We start from the raw sequence: 14,289 nt of genomic DNA on the forward strand, positions 1-14,289 counted from the left end.
CTAATCGTCATATTTCCCACACATATAAATCAATAAAGTCATTTCTATTGCATGAAAAAAAATCAATTAAAAAAAAAATTGCTTATTGCCTGAAGGCTGATGAGAAACCATAAAAGGTAGCAGAAGAGCAACACCTCATATATTTTTTAATTCTTAGGTAATTCAGCTTTCCTGGGCTTTTATTAAACTGTTCTATTATTAAAAGTTATGCAAACACCACACAGTTTTACAGCAGAGCAGATGAGTTGCACACACTGCTGTTGAGTTTATATAACCCTACATTCCTTTGTAGTTTATCCAGTAAACAGCATAAGATTAGCATAAGATTTTTTTTTTTTTTTAAAGCAGCTTCTTTTGGCTGCTCCCTCATTCACACGTGGTCATTACAGCATATTTGATTTGGTATATTTTACTCCACATGCTGTTCCTACGCACAAATGTATTACCGTATGTTTCCCTTTGTCTAGAATTGGAGGTCTTACGTGTGTTAAGCCAAAGGGCATACAACCACCTGCACTGCCATTGTAGTAAAAGTCAACATTTATATTTTCATCTTTATTCCTTTAAATACCAATAACCACATATTGTTTTGGATGCTTGATTTAAAGACCAAACCAGAATGTGACTGAAGATGAGCTGAGAGTAAAAATTCAATTTTGGTCCCACATTTTCTTTACCATCTTCATACTGGATAACATTAACATACCACAACTCTAGTGGGCTGTGACCTAAATTGAGATTTAAAAATTACTTGAGGTCTATTCTACTGTAGGAGCAACTCAACAAAACTAGAATAATGTTGGTTGCTAGACCATGCATATGTTTATATTCATTGGGAGCCAAGGAACAGTTCTCTTTAATAATCATGTCTTTATTCCTCTATTACCTGCCTCATCCTATAACACTGCATACTTACTTTTATAGCCTTTATTCCAGACTTGGTGATCTGAGTCATCTTGGCCTTGGAGATGGGGGGCTTGTATTCATTCAATGAGTACAGCTGAAATATGAAAGGAAAAAGACAGAGAACAGCTTGTTTAAATACTGAAGTGATCCTATAAGAACCGTAAACTGCCACCCAATAGCTTTCTAAATGGGTACCCCCCTTCACCAACTACAAACTTTTATTAACAATTTAAAGAACCTTGGCTTTCGCTGTCATGGGGCTCAGAGAGACCCCAAGTTCACAATAAAGCGACGTCGGGGGCTTGCCTCTGACTCAGGTATTTGCGTTAGTATCGTCATTAAAACAAACACTCACAATTCGATTGCGGTCGACAGCGGATTGATTTTTTACTAGGATTAAATGCAGGTGTTATTTACAATGATCATCATGCTAAAGCAAAGACTTCGTGTTATGTAGACAAATGACGGCTGCGGTCTCCGCTTGGAGGCTTCAGATAGCTAAGGCTAAACTTAACAGTGTGGATATGCGCTGCTACTTCACATTGTTTAGGTTGCATATACCGGGAAGCTAACTGTAATTTGGAAAGTACTGATTCACAATCATTTGTTGTTTCTTTCCCAGGTGAATGAGCGCTACTCTGCCCATGGTCACATCAGATAGTTAGCTCAAGCGGTTTTGCTAATTTGGAGCTCGCTAGCGAGCTAGCTATTTAGCGCTACTGGCAGCCGCTGGGTTATATTTGTTCACAGAATTTAACCCTGATTAGGGCTGTACTAACAAATTAACTCTCTTCTTGCATGATGTGTGGCCAGTTTATACGAAGTACACACTCACTGACTTTACGTTACCGCTGCACTGCTGTGCAGAAACAGCGGCCTTGCCAAACACTACCCTCTTCTTTACTAAGATGCTAACGTTAGCCGACTAGCTACCGCGACTGTGAATTAGACAACATATCCTCAATATACTCAAATCTTTTAGCGAGAATCTCTTACAAACCTCATTGTTAAAGGCTTTGACCGCCTCCATAGTGTTGTATTTCGACTGGCAGACCACAGTAAATATTTACAAACGTCTCCTCGATAACCGGTTAGAGGCGTGCATGCCCGACGCTTGCTGAGATGGAGGAGACTGCCAATATGGCGCATAACCTCAGCGGGGAATGTGGAGAGAAACCGGCGACTCCTAGCGTCAACGAGTCGTATCAGACGGAATGTTGGTGTATAATGAGACCTGATATGATGTGTGGTGACGGTGGCACTGACAGAAAGACAGGAGGCTGAACTGGAGGTGTTAAGATTTTCATTGTGACTGACCACAGTGGAGAAGATTCGGTTAGTGCATCAGGGGGACAGGTTGGGCGGTTTGGAGACAAAGTTGGGGATGCATGGCTGAAATGGTTTCAACCGATGATGCTTTGAAGAGGAGAGAAAGTGGTCAAGTTGGACAAAGGATGCCGAGGATGGAGCTGCCAGGCAGGAGGAGAAGAGGAAGACCACAGAGAAAATATATGGATGAAGCAGGACATGTTTAGTATGACAGAATGCTGCAGATAGGGTGAGATGGAGGTAGAGGATTAGCTGTGACACGACCCTTAAAAAGAGCACCTGAAGCAGTACATTATAAAACCTGTGGAACCCATTGGTATCAGTGGTGACACTCACTACAGGAATCATACAAAGAGGCTGGTAAAGTTCACTTTTCTGACTTTATTTCCCTGTATACAAACAAACACATTCATTCCAGAATTAAGAACAAACATCACACATCCCTTCACAATTATTTACATTTTTTTTAACTTATACAACAGATGATACATAAGGGGGAAAATGCCTCTGTATTCTGGTAGGTCCTGTCATATATTAAAATCCTGTTCGGCCTGAGGTGTCCAAACCTACTGTGCAGTCACATAATGTCTGAATTTATTTATAACCATCCACTTATCTAACTTGTACCAGGTCTTTCAGACTTGTTTGTATGATTCCAGGAGCGTTTTCCTGAGAGTTATCCTTAATACTGCTAAATCCCCACTTTACTTCAATATACTGTATGCACAGATGTTATCAGTTATAAAGTCTGTCACATTTTAGACAAGATTTTGCCTCATACTGTCAATGTTCATGGGCAGAAATGACCAAAAAAAAAAAAAAAAAATCAGTGTAGCTGAAATAATTTAAAAAGTTTGTTTTGGTTTAGAAGATTAAAAAAAAAAATCTTCCACAAAAAACGAGGCGATCGCTACATTTCAGCAGTAAATTACATTACAGTCACATGAATTTGACACTTTTGAGTATTAAAAAAGAAGAAATTCTGATTTGAGACCAACATTTATTCTGTTAGTGCAGGCCCTAGTGTTCAGTCAGCAAAGTCTTCCTAATAAGCATGAATATAGGGCGACGACATACACACATTATTGAAAAAGCTTCTGTAACACATGTGTAACAGGCACTGAAGGTGCATGGCACCAATAACTGACTGTGAATAGTTTAAAAACAACAAAATTCACTACAGATAAATTCAAAGTGTTTCCATGCAGAGAACAACAGAGACATTATTTCCATGCACTCCACCGTTCCAAATATACAGTTTATACATAGGTTCATAAAATTATAAAAACAAACAGCTGTAAAAATTGCTAAACCTACAAATTAAACAATAAAAATAATACTACGACACATTTCACATTTTAATGTGTGCTGCTTATCATACACCGTCTCCACATGGAACTAAAAACAACAGTTCATTCATCCAACTACTAGTTGAAAAGAACTTGAATATAAACAGAGTTCTCAAGTGAATAACCAACAGCAGTGTGTGTGTGTGTGCGTGTGTGTGTATTTGATGTATGTGACTGTGAGGTCCTCAGAGTCCGAACACCATAAAAAGTCATGAAGAGTCTTTATAAACTGGTCTCTACCACAGGAGCGGCTATGACCGACGCTTCAGCCTTTGCGGCCTCTGACGCCACCTGCTGGATGTGTGTGACACAGATCTCCTGCACCAGAGGTCCGTTGGCCTCCTTCCACTCTCTGAACTTGTCTGAGGTAAGCTCCGGGTCAGACAGGATCTGTTCTATTGCCTGCAAGTCCGCCTCTTTCGCCTGGGCAAAAAAAGTGAAAAACTGAATATGCATAAATTATTTAACTGTATTTTTTTGCTATTCGCAAACTAAAAAACTAAAAACTAAAAAGGGAGGTGAGAAATGTACCTTTAATGTGCTGTTGAGTGTCCTGATAAGGTGCAGCTTGTCATTGACAGCCTGGTTTTTGCAGCGTCTTACGAAGGAGGTCCTAAATTCCTTTTTCGTGGATGGTTTACGTTCTCCTATCGGCGACAGACTGGCCTCCTTCAGGTGAATATACAGCTTCTCCATCTCATCGGAGCCGTTCTCATGATTGCCTGCAACAAGACAACACACTTCATCATCATCATCATCATCATCATCCTACATGCAGTGGTTGCATTGAGTAAATGCCTGCTAAATTAATTCAAATGGCATGCAGGTGAGTCAATTAGATTAGTCACAGATAGAAAGCTCAGAAAAGGAATAAGAATGTTAACAGTCGTATATTCTGTTGATCACTGATGCTAATCAAAGTTCTGAGAAACAGGAAACGTGCTCTGCTTCTTAGAGCTGGAAGTGGGCCACGAGAAAAAACTGCATATATTAAATATTCACCTTTATTTTGCGTCCTTAAAACTTCCCTCTGATCTTCCCCCTCAGCTGAAGGCGTTTCCTCATTAGATTCAGTGCCCGAGGAGTCCTGGGTGGCCAAGTTCTCCAGCCTTGTTTCCTCTGCCGTCTCCTTTTGTGGAGGCTGATGCGAGTGGACCTGGGCTGAGCACACCACTGCTGTTTCCCCAGCAGAAGGAGATGCCTGCGAGACGAGGTCCAACCAGGACTGTCTTTGCTTGGTGAGCGAAGAGGCGGAGCTCTGAGATGTGATCGTACTGACAGGTGAGGAGAGCGAACCGTTAGCTTCGCTGGGGACTGCAGAGGAGTAAGGGGGAGGAAGGGTACCCTGAAATACAAATACATTTAAGTTAAGAGTTTTTTCTATTAATTAATCCCATTTGGTTCCACTTGGTTTTATTTACTTGTAATAAAACATGTAGTGTCCCTTAAAGACACAGCTGCCTTTGCAAAAGTTGTGACCGTGTGTTTAATCTAAACAGAATGTAAATCTTTGCTGAACATTAACAATTAAACTGCAGTTATATGCTCATTTTGAATTTGGCTGCATTGACTGCATTCAGGCTGTTTATTACCGTGACCTCACTTAGTACAGAGTCATTCTAATGTTCTCAAAGTAGCATGGCATCTTCTTGCTGAAATAAGCAAGCATCCAGCAACATGCTTGATGGTAGCATGTTTCTCCAGAACCTGTACAGGTTTGCAGATGCCTTCACAGATGTGCATCAAATTCAAAATGAGCTTATATTAAATGAAAAGATAAATGTTGGCTCTTATGGATGGATGTGCATCCAGCCAGAACTGTTACTGACCTGATGTGTGCTACCAGGCGGACCGGAGGCATTCGAGGAGTCCCGCAGGGTCTGTTCAGAGTACGGTGGAGGAGGTATCTCTGTGGTTTCAGCTTCTTCGTGATCACTAGCTTCACTATAACACTCTGAACATGAAACATGGAGACACACAAGAAACAAAAACTTCAAACATGTAACCAACAAATGTAACCCAGGAAAAATGCCTGTGGGGCCCCACAGTGGGTAGTTGTTGGTGAACTGTGGGGCTGTAAACCCACACTTACCCCAAGTGGGCGTGTCCACCTAGATCCTGCTGCAGTTGTGCCCTTTGGGGACCTTACATGGGTTTTCTGTGGGTAAGCCCACGTGGGGCTTACAGCAGTTTTGCTCTTTTTGGGCCCCCAAGAGGGAACTTTGTGGGCAACCAACAGTTGTCTTACAGGGACCCCGAACGGCAAAACTGCAGCAGGATCTAGGTGGGATTAGTTTGGGCTTGCCTTGCCCACACAGCTCCACATTTAGACACTGTGGGCCCACACGGGCATGTTTGCTGACACATTATTTATGATAAGGAAGCATCAAAAAAGAAAATATATTGTGGAGAAGAGACAACCATAGAACATGTTTTATTACACTGTCAGAAATATGAGGCTGAGAGAAAGTGGCTGGTTCAAAACCTCAGTACAACGGAAGTTAAACTGGGGTTACACTGCAAAAGAAGTCAATGAGTGAAAGCTATAACAGGCCATATTTGGTTTAATAAGACTTTAGTGTTTCATTTTTCTCCTCTGAGAGCAAGTGGATCCACAGTGTAGTACAGTTTATCTGATCTAAGGATCAAGTGGTTTGAGAGTGAGAGATATAGATCCCCTGAGGGTTGTGCCAGGATGAGCATCTGCTGTAAAAATCTGTGGGGCCCAGGTGTGCCATACATTTCATATTGGTCTGCCCATAGTAACCCCACACGGGGCTGAAGTGGGCATGTTTGCTTGGAAAGTACTGAAGAGCTATATGACAATTAAAAACAAACGATTCCGTTGCTGATTAAAAACTTAAATAGTAAATTTCTTAAACTAAAACCCAAACAAAGTGAGATGTTGGAAAGCTTCAGTGACAGAGGCGGGGAACTGAAACAGGTGCTCACCGGCCGAAGCGTTTACTTCTGTTTGCTCATACTGAATGGAGGCCAGCCCAAGCTTATTCACCCACCTGAAACAAAGAAATGATCCAACTTAATTGCAATTCTGATAAAATATTATAATGCACATAAAATGTATACATTTCCAAACACTGTTTTAGTTGACATGACTCACAAGTTCATGTCCTCGTAGCTCTCGGCAGCAAAATAAAACATCATAACTTGCGGGTGACAAGCTTTGAATGCACTGAATAGGGAAAGACAGACGAACAGCAGTTTAGTGTTTCGAGGGTTAAAAAAAAAAAAAAAAGACAGTTTTACTGTTATAACTGTGATTTCATAGATCACACCCAGCACTGTTTGTGAGGACTCACTATTTCTTCTTGCACTCGATGGCTCTGTCGATCATGAAGTTTGTGAGGTCGATGTAGCCTTCAGCTTTTTCTGCCTGCAACGCACAGATTGAACAACAGTGAGTATTAGAACACAACTTTCAAACCACTTCCCCACACGGACGTGCGCGTCTGAATTGCAACAGGCAACTTCTTTAATTTCCTCGTACTGAGTGGTGGTGACGTACAGCAGGTCTGACTGAAGTTATCGTGCCAGTAAGTCAAACAGATGTAGATTAGACATATATGTAGCAGCGGGCTATTAGTGACACGGTCACATTCAGGAAGCGCAGTGTCACCAGCGCTCGCTGATTCCTGCAGTGACAGACTGGCAAGGAGACAGCTGTGGAGGAAACCAGTATGACTAACCTGCAGCCCTGACTGCCTAGCGCACATCTGTGACTCACCCAGTGTTAATTCTGTGGTCTGTTACTTAAGCTGTAATAAAATTTAGTCATGTTTCATCTTTTGCTATTGTTAGCGTGAGACAAAAAAGCATAAAAGCAAATAAAAACACATGAAGCCACATCAATCACCGGATTACATGTTCAGTCAAAAACTAAAGTACACATTGTGTATGTGCCACCATCCTGCTGCTGTAAAGAGTGATTACAGCACTTAATCTGCAGCTGATACAAGTTCTCAAGAACTACCCCGATTATTTTTAACTATTTTATGATGATTAAAAAAAAGATCATCAGACAGTTTTAAGATTCTTTTAAGGCGTTTTTTTGATGACTTGGGTGTAACACTGTTGTACTTTGTAACTTTTCCTGAAATTAGCAAAAATAAAGAAGATATGCAAGATACTCTTTAAAAAGGGCAACACAGATAGGATGACACACAAAATATTCCAAAGAGTGGTGGAAAACCAAAAGAAAGAGGTGCAACTTTAATAGCTTCCTTATTTTTTCCTCTCTCTTTTGATATAATTCTCATCATTACATTATATCTTATAATCTTGCAAGATAAATTGAAGAAGTTGAAAAGCATGCAACTGATATAGAGAAGCAGACTTATCTGTGTTAAATATTTTTGTTATCAGGGATTGTGCAATTGTACACTCGCTGTGTGCAATCTCTAAATAGCAACCAGCTAGTCTAAAACCCACATTAGTCTTCTAGTCAGAGGGTGTTTTACTCACCAGCTGGTTGGTATACCAGTAGAGAGCAGTCTTCTTCAGCACAAACCAGTACTTCTTCCATTTCATACCCAGAAAGCCTTTGCTTTCTTTCTTCCTGTACAGCCAGCCCTGGTGGTCTGGCTGGCCGAGCTCTTTGACCGAGATCCGTCTTCTGCTCATCGTACCATTGCCTTAACCAGACAACAGCGCATTTAGTCACAGCATCAGAGGAAGCAGAACGTTACAGATTTAAACATCCAAACACAAACAACCAAAACGTTTCCATTTCAGTCTAAAGAGCTCCCGGAGTTTGGTCGATAACCAAATGGACCTCTAAAACTAAGAAGCGCGTGAAGCATCCTGGAAGAGTCAAATCAAAAGTGCTATTCTACCTTCATCCTACCCGTTACCGATATGAGTCAGTCAGCAAAAACAGTATATATACAAATTAGTTAGCGTCTCAGAAGAACCCAAAGGCACGGCTACACAGAGCCAAGAAATAAAAGAAGTGAAGTGAAAGTAACTGAACTCGTCTAAAATCCCTCTGCACACGCCAAGTGCACCGCTGCTTCGCATCCACCCACTACGCTTTCTAATTGCAGCTGTAGGCTGAGATAAGTGACAAGGTGATAAGGCAGGACTCACCTCCTCGGCTCTTCTTCTTGGATTTGTGTCGGAGGGAGACCTTTGAGAGGAGTGCAGAGGAGGGGTTGGGGGAGGTCAAAAAGAAAAAGGCAAGGGGGTGAGCAGCAGTTTCAGACCACACAACTGAGAAGAAGAGGCTGTCTGAAACATCCTGTTTTCACACTGAGTGTCATGTGCATTTTCTCTATCTTTCTACATGCTGTTTAACACCTCCATTAGCATCTGTGACTTGTTTCTTATTGGTCTCCTTTTATTTGTAACTCTCTTTGCTCCCCAGTGAGTCAAACAAAACATCCACCTGGTGGTGTCTAAACTCTGGGTGTATACTGCTTACATTCAAATTAGTTACTGATAAATAGGGAAGCAGAAGTTTCTAATCCTTTAAAGAGAGAGCGAGTAAATGTTAGAAAAAGACAAAAAAGAGCTACTTACAGGGTTGTAGTCATCGGCAGCCATTGAAGGAGTCACGGATATGGGGAAAGCAGCCTGTTGAAAGAAACACCTTATTCAAAATGTGTAGGTTGGAAAAAAACAAAACAGAAATGAGCAGAAAAGGAGAAAAAAAATTTCTTCAGTGTGACAAAAGGATGTGGCGTCACGGGTACAGCAAAGACAATGTTTCCCAATCAGCTTTTTTTTCTCTCTTTCTTATTGTTGTTTTGTTTTTCAGAGGATGGAAAAAACTGAATCGAACATGCTCAGAAACAGCAGAAGTTCTGTGGAAGCAGAAGCTCAGAGAAAGGTTAAAAACGTAAAAAGTTAATGCTCATGATCAGCACTGAGTCACAGCACAAGTGTCACAATGATCAGTGTCAGCAGATTTGTTTAATATGTGACACACACAGAAAGTTGTCTCACAGCAAAATGAAAAGGACTCTTCTGCAAAACGACATCGTGCAAAAATCTATTTTTTCCCAAACAAAGAATCAGAAAGATTTTTCTCACTTTGCAGTTCAAGCTCATAAATGGACAGTAACGTTGTGAAATCTAAGTTGCCTTTATTGACCAACTTCCTCTAGGTTAAGTTCCTTTTTTTTGAAATGCCAAAACTGTTAGAGAGAAAGAACATCAGAGACAAAACTAAGCACCGTGCTGCCCCACTGGGTGTGAAGTTAGAGAAAATGAGAATCTACACTGTGGGTTACACATTTCAGAGTACTCTGAAACGTGTAACCCACAGGCATTTTTAGACTCGGTGGCAAAACCAGGCGGCGAGTTGTTCACAGGGTCCTGAGCCCTGCTGCAGCTGTCCAAGTTTAGCCACTTACCGGTACCACAGCTCGCCAAAGTCCCCAGCTAGAACAATGAAGAGAGAAAGACTCATACCTGGTTCTTTAAAAGGTTCGTCCAAACAGCTAAGTATCCTCTGTGCCTCTGACAGTGATAATAAACCATCACTAGAAGCTCTCATCAATACTTCTGTACATTTGTGCCTTGCACAACACAAATGTATCATCACTTTGCTTTCCGGGTGTCAGAGCTGAGAGGCTGAGTGTAGGAGGTAGATGCCTATCACCACACAAACCACTGCCCAAACCTGACTGAGAGTGACTGCCTGCCTGTGTTTAGTAACTAACTTCCTCTTGGAGTTTTCTCTTTTGCACATGTTAAGAACCATGTGTAATTTTAGTGGCAAGATCCAGACTGAACAAACCTATCTGCAGATTTACGCAACTATTCTTTGAGGTTAGATGCAGCAAGAGATGAAAAATGAAATATTCTCTCTGTATGTAAGATGCTCTGTTATATCACCATTAAAGGAGGAAGTTGACACTTCACCTGAAAATAAGATTTTTCTTCTGAAAGTAAGCTTTCGGGAGAAAAAGAATGACGCAATTTCTCGACCACTACCTGAAACAAATACCTACAATTTCAAAAGAGCGAAAAAAAATCTGCGTCTTACAATGAAATGACATTCACAAAGAATAGAGGGGAATGTGACGTGTTTACAACCAAATACTTTTCATACTATTAGGACTATTTTGCGAAGTTTAAGACAAATTTGGTTAAATGTTAAATAACGATTTTCTGACTGTAACTACTGAGTGTAGTTCAGCAGTAGCCTGACTGCTTGTTGTCCAGTAGCTTAATGGCGAAACAAAGTCAAAGAAGCCTGCGGACAAATGAATTAGTCCGAGCTGCCAGTAAAACAAACACTGTACCTTCCACCATAACCTCAGAGAAAGTAGTCTGTCTCGAAACCTTTGCTCAAAGGTTGACCAAACTTTGCCAAACATGTCAGGAACATACGCAGAAAGCCAAAGAGCACGTTCAAAGAGACGCCGGCTGGTTTCAGGTGAGTTCAGGTCCTGTCTGGGCGTTACCCTCCAAAGAAGGCACCACCCAAACTGAAACTGACAAAGTGACAAATATTTTTGACTCCCCCCAATAATTCAGATATAACTACAGGGCTAATTTTTCGCATTTCATGTTCCCCCCACTTTCCCCACGCATCTTTCATTCATTCATTAAATTCAGTAAAATCCATTCGTTTTCGCAGTTACCCCACCTGACCGCAGGGTGTCGCTAAATCCCAACTGTGTAACAGCCTTGGAACCTCAGTGAGAGCGTCATAAAAGCATCATTTTTACCCAACACACACATTTGTCTTTACAGCTGTTGTTGTACTTGACGCGTAAAATGTAGACGGGACTGTTCCACAGACTTGCCTGTGTAATTCAAAACACATCATTGTATCATTGTTTCAAACAGCTGTGACATTCACAGTAACTCACGCTGAGTATGAAAAGCAGCATTTCACATGTGGTGAATGCAGAGGAAGTCCGCACTGATGCTTACAAAGCACTTTTTTAAAATTTTTTTTATTACTTTAAGAGAAGTTGATAAAAATCACCAACAACCGCCTGCAAGAAGAATGAGAAATATAAGCGGTTCAGTTTACACCCATCCACTCGTTGCTTAGGGAAGCTGTTCCATGGCTATCAACACCCTTCGCTGCCTCAGTGGGGAGCGAGTTTTTAGCCACAGCATCACTGCCTGAGCTGTATCTGTGCAGAGGCTTGGATGTTCTGGGCCACGTTTGGCGGTAAACCAGCAGACACATTCCTGAGTCCTGCGTTATTATAGTCTCCATTTTTACTAAGCCTAAATAGACAGGGGCCTCGTATTTCTTTCCACTTGCCATTGTACAGTAGAAAGTGGTGTGAAGTGACGAGGAGGCCTTCTTTATCTCGCTCACATTCGCGCAGGCTTGTGGCTTCCTCTTTGCTTCGCTGTCACCCTATCTTTCTCATCTGTATCAAGTGACTTCCTCGATTTGCCCCTAAACCTCGCAGAAGCCTTTAATATTTCAATTAAACGTGCTGAACTAAACTTAATAGCTCATGATAATTCACGCCCGTCTCATTTCTGTGCATTCTACTGGAGCTATGTATTGGTGGAAGTGAGATAATCTGGCCTGCGACTCATGTCAAAGGATTCAAGGGAGTGCTGATTGGTCACACCAACTCAATCTCCCATCATGATCCGTGCTGAGAATTGTCATGGCACTTACTTACCCCCACCCAGAAACTGTGTGTGAGACAGAAAGGGGGGGGGGGGGGGGGTCAAACAGAGTGGCTATTATTTACCAGGGGACTCTCACACAGTGTAAAGGGGGAAGGGTGCAGTGGTTGGAGATGATATCAGATTCTCGCTCGCTCAGTTTGATGGCGCTGCATGCCCCTTGCCGGCTGTTGTTGACTGTGCAGTTGCCGCTGATCATGTCCTGAATTTTGATTTTGGTGCACAAAGCTCTGAATTCAAGACTGAAAGAACTTAAATCAGAAGTTGGTCTGCAACATATAAACCTATATAGACACAAATAGTCTAAAAGGAAGCGGTTGATGGCCTCCCATATACCACGCCTGCATCGGCGTGGACTCCCTGTGTCCAGCCATCTTACCCCTGTGGAGGATTGACAGTAACCCGTGGTACTGGGGTGTGTGGTTTCACTGTGTGCGTCCTCAGTTAACCCCTGCAGTCATCTCATTTCCACAAATGCTAAAGCTAGAAGGTGCACGATCAATTTTCTACTAACAGCACATTCAACAGAGAACGAAGAGATGCAGTCTTCTGCAAAGTGATACTGCTAACACATAAAGATGATCTGTACCACGTTAGTTTAGAGATTTAGCACAAATTTTAATTTAGGATTTTGTAGTTTAATAAAAAAAATTAACCTGTCAAGGACACGATTTATCCCCAACATAAATGTCTTCACCAAGTTTTACGTAAAATACACTTTTTGAATTTTATTTCATATCCCAAATGTCAAATTTAAGATGCAGGAAAAATCGAGACACTTAGAAAGATTCATCCATATTAATAAAAAACAAAGAGCTTTGCAGTGCAGACTAAGCTTTGTGTGCAGTGTAACAGGTCAATCATTGAAGCTCCAGGCCATTCCTCACAAACACACATCATTCAGGTGCATGCACTTCATTTTTTCAGTGAGAGGAGCTGATTGTTATTTACTTACTGCTTGAGAAAAGGACCACGATCGTAAATGTGGATGATTATACCTGTAAGAACAAGCGAGAGACACGAAAGCCAACACATTAATAACTGAAAACACACCACATGCACTGATGTCGAGCAGTGCTTTCCAGCAGACTTATATCATACACCAAAGAGATTCATCTCACATTACCGCAGTGTATTTTGAACATTTCCAACACATACTTATTGCTTCCCAGCTAACTGCTCATTATCTTTATCTGTGTTCCAATCTGACTCTGATTTGGCAAAGCAAAAGCAGACACTTACGGGTTGGGATTTATTTGTGAGTGCTTCTGATAATACATTTGGAGACCAGTCACAGGAGCATGCTGGAGAAGAAGGTCGCTCCCAATGTTCTGACTGTTCTCAATACTGAATTGCCCTCTGCTGGGCCTAAGCCAGTGTGTTTTGTAGGCTGTGAAATGGATTAAGGCTTGCTGTCCTTCCCCTTTAATTGCATTTTTGTTTTCCTCCCTCTCAGATTATTAAAAAAGATGATGATAAAGATTGTTTGAAAAAATGGTTTTAATAGATGACAAAGAGAAATCTGATGCACCGTTACATTCCTCGCCTCACCGTGAGAACCCCCCCCCCCTCTTGTTTTTACAGATTGACCAGCCTAAAATTAATATGACACACGATTAAATCCGCTGTCAATCAAATTCCTTTCCCTGCATCAGTGGCACATGTTCATAACCGCCACCAGCGATGAGTCAACTATGAGATTTACAATAGCATCTGTCTATATATCCTAATTGTGAGTAATGTTTTTGATCAAGCGTGCAATAGACCGGATGCAGTGCGCTTGTGTGCGGCTCTTAGAATAGAAGCACCGGGCTGGGGGTGGGGTGCAAGGCGTTTAGTCATCTATTGGGGTGTTAATGTGGGGAGTCACACTTCCCCAGGCCCTGCGTCCAAGACAAGAAGAGATCTATGGGCAACGCATGAGGAGAGGGAACAGCAGTCCTCATATGTCATCATATTTGGTAGTGGGATGGAGTTATTTATAGTTGGAAGCGGATTTAGCATTCGTCATAACAGTGACATTTCTAAAGATCTCTGGGGGATCTTGGGGGTGGATGGACACATTGCTGTGTGG

The 14,289-nt window shown here is 41.7% G+C and overlaps 2 protein-coding genes across 8 annotated transcripts in view; both read right to left on the minus strand.

Moving 5' to 3' along the window:
* The window catches only part of scaf8 (SR-related CTD-associated factor 8), a 68,146-nt gene extending 66,090 nt beyond the window's left edge, over positions 1 to 2,056 (minus strand). For 5 of the 6 annotated variants that reach the window (XR_014908940.1, XM_085392499.1, XM_085392498.1 and 2 more), the window contains exons 1-2: positions 1,907 to 2,056; positions 917 to 1,000 (exon numbers count right to left, since the gene is read on the minus strand). Coding sequence is in view for 4 of the 6 variants with exons in the window: in XM_085392499.1 (XP_085248625.1) it covers positions 917 to 1,000; positions 1,907 to 1,936 (114 nt within the window). In the remaining 2 variants the exon portion in view is untranslated. Of the gene's footprint in view, positions 1 to 916; positions 1,001 to 1,906 lie in introns of those variants that run through there. The other variant, XM_085392501.1, reaches the window with a different exon arrangement.
* A 1,014-nt stretch (positions 2,057 to 3,070) lies between these two features.
* LOC146646354 (connector enhancer of kinase suppressor of ras 3-like) overlaps positions 3,071 to 14,289 on the minus strand; it is a 42,928-nt gene continuing 31,709 nt past the window's right edge. Inside the window, exons 15-25 of one of the 2 annotated variants that reach the window (XM_085392515.1) lie at positions 13,171 to 13,213; positions 9,123 to 9,176; positions 8,691 to 8,730; positions 8,067 to 8,236; positions 6,905 to 6,978; positions 6,706 to 6,777; positions 6,537 to 6,601; positions 5,414 to 5,538; positions 4,587 to 4,929; positions 4,116 to 4,306; positions 3,071 to 4,007 (exon numbers count right to left, since the gene is read on the minus strand). In XM_085392515.1, coding sequence (XP_085248641.1) covers positions 3,807 to 4,007; positions 4,116 to 4,306; positions 4,587 to 4,929; positions 5,414 to 5,538; positions 6,537 to 6,601; positions 6,706 to 6,777; positions 6,905 to 6,978; positions 8,067 to 8,236; positions 8,691 to 8,730; positions 9,123 to 9,176; positions 13,171 to 13,213 — 1,378 coding nt within the window. In that variant the 3' untranslated portion in view covers positions 3,071 to 3,806. Of the gene's footprint in view, positions 4,008 to 4,115; positions 4,307 to 4,586; positions 4,930 to 5,413; positions 5,539 to 6,536; positions 6,602 to 6,705; positions 6,778 to 6,904; positions 6,979 to 8,066; positions 8,237 to 8,690; positions 8,731 to 9,122; positions 9,177 to 10,852; positions 13,148 to 13,170; positions 13,214 to 14,289 lie in introns of those variants that run through there. The other variant, XM_085392516.1, reaches the window with a different exon arrangement.

This window comes from Rhamphochromis longiceps, linkage group LG19, assembly GCF_057381845.1.
Source record: "Rhamphochromis longiceps isolate RC_006_pf linkage group LG19, R_longiceps_female_GT1.1, whole genome shotgun sequence".
In the NCBI taxonomy this organism is placed as follows: domain Eukaryota; kingdom Metazoa; phylum Chordata; class Actinopteri; order Cichliformes; family Cichlidae; genus Rhamphochromis; species Rhamphochromis longiceps.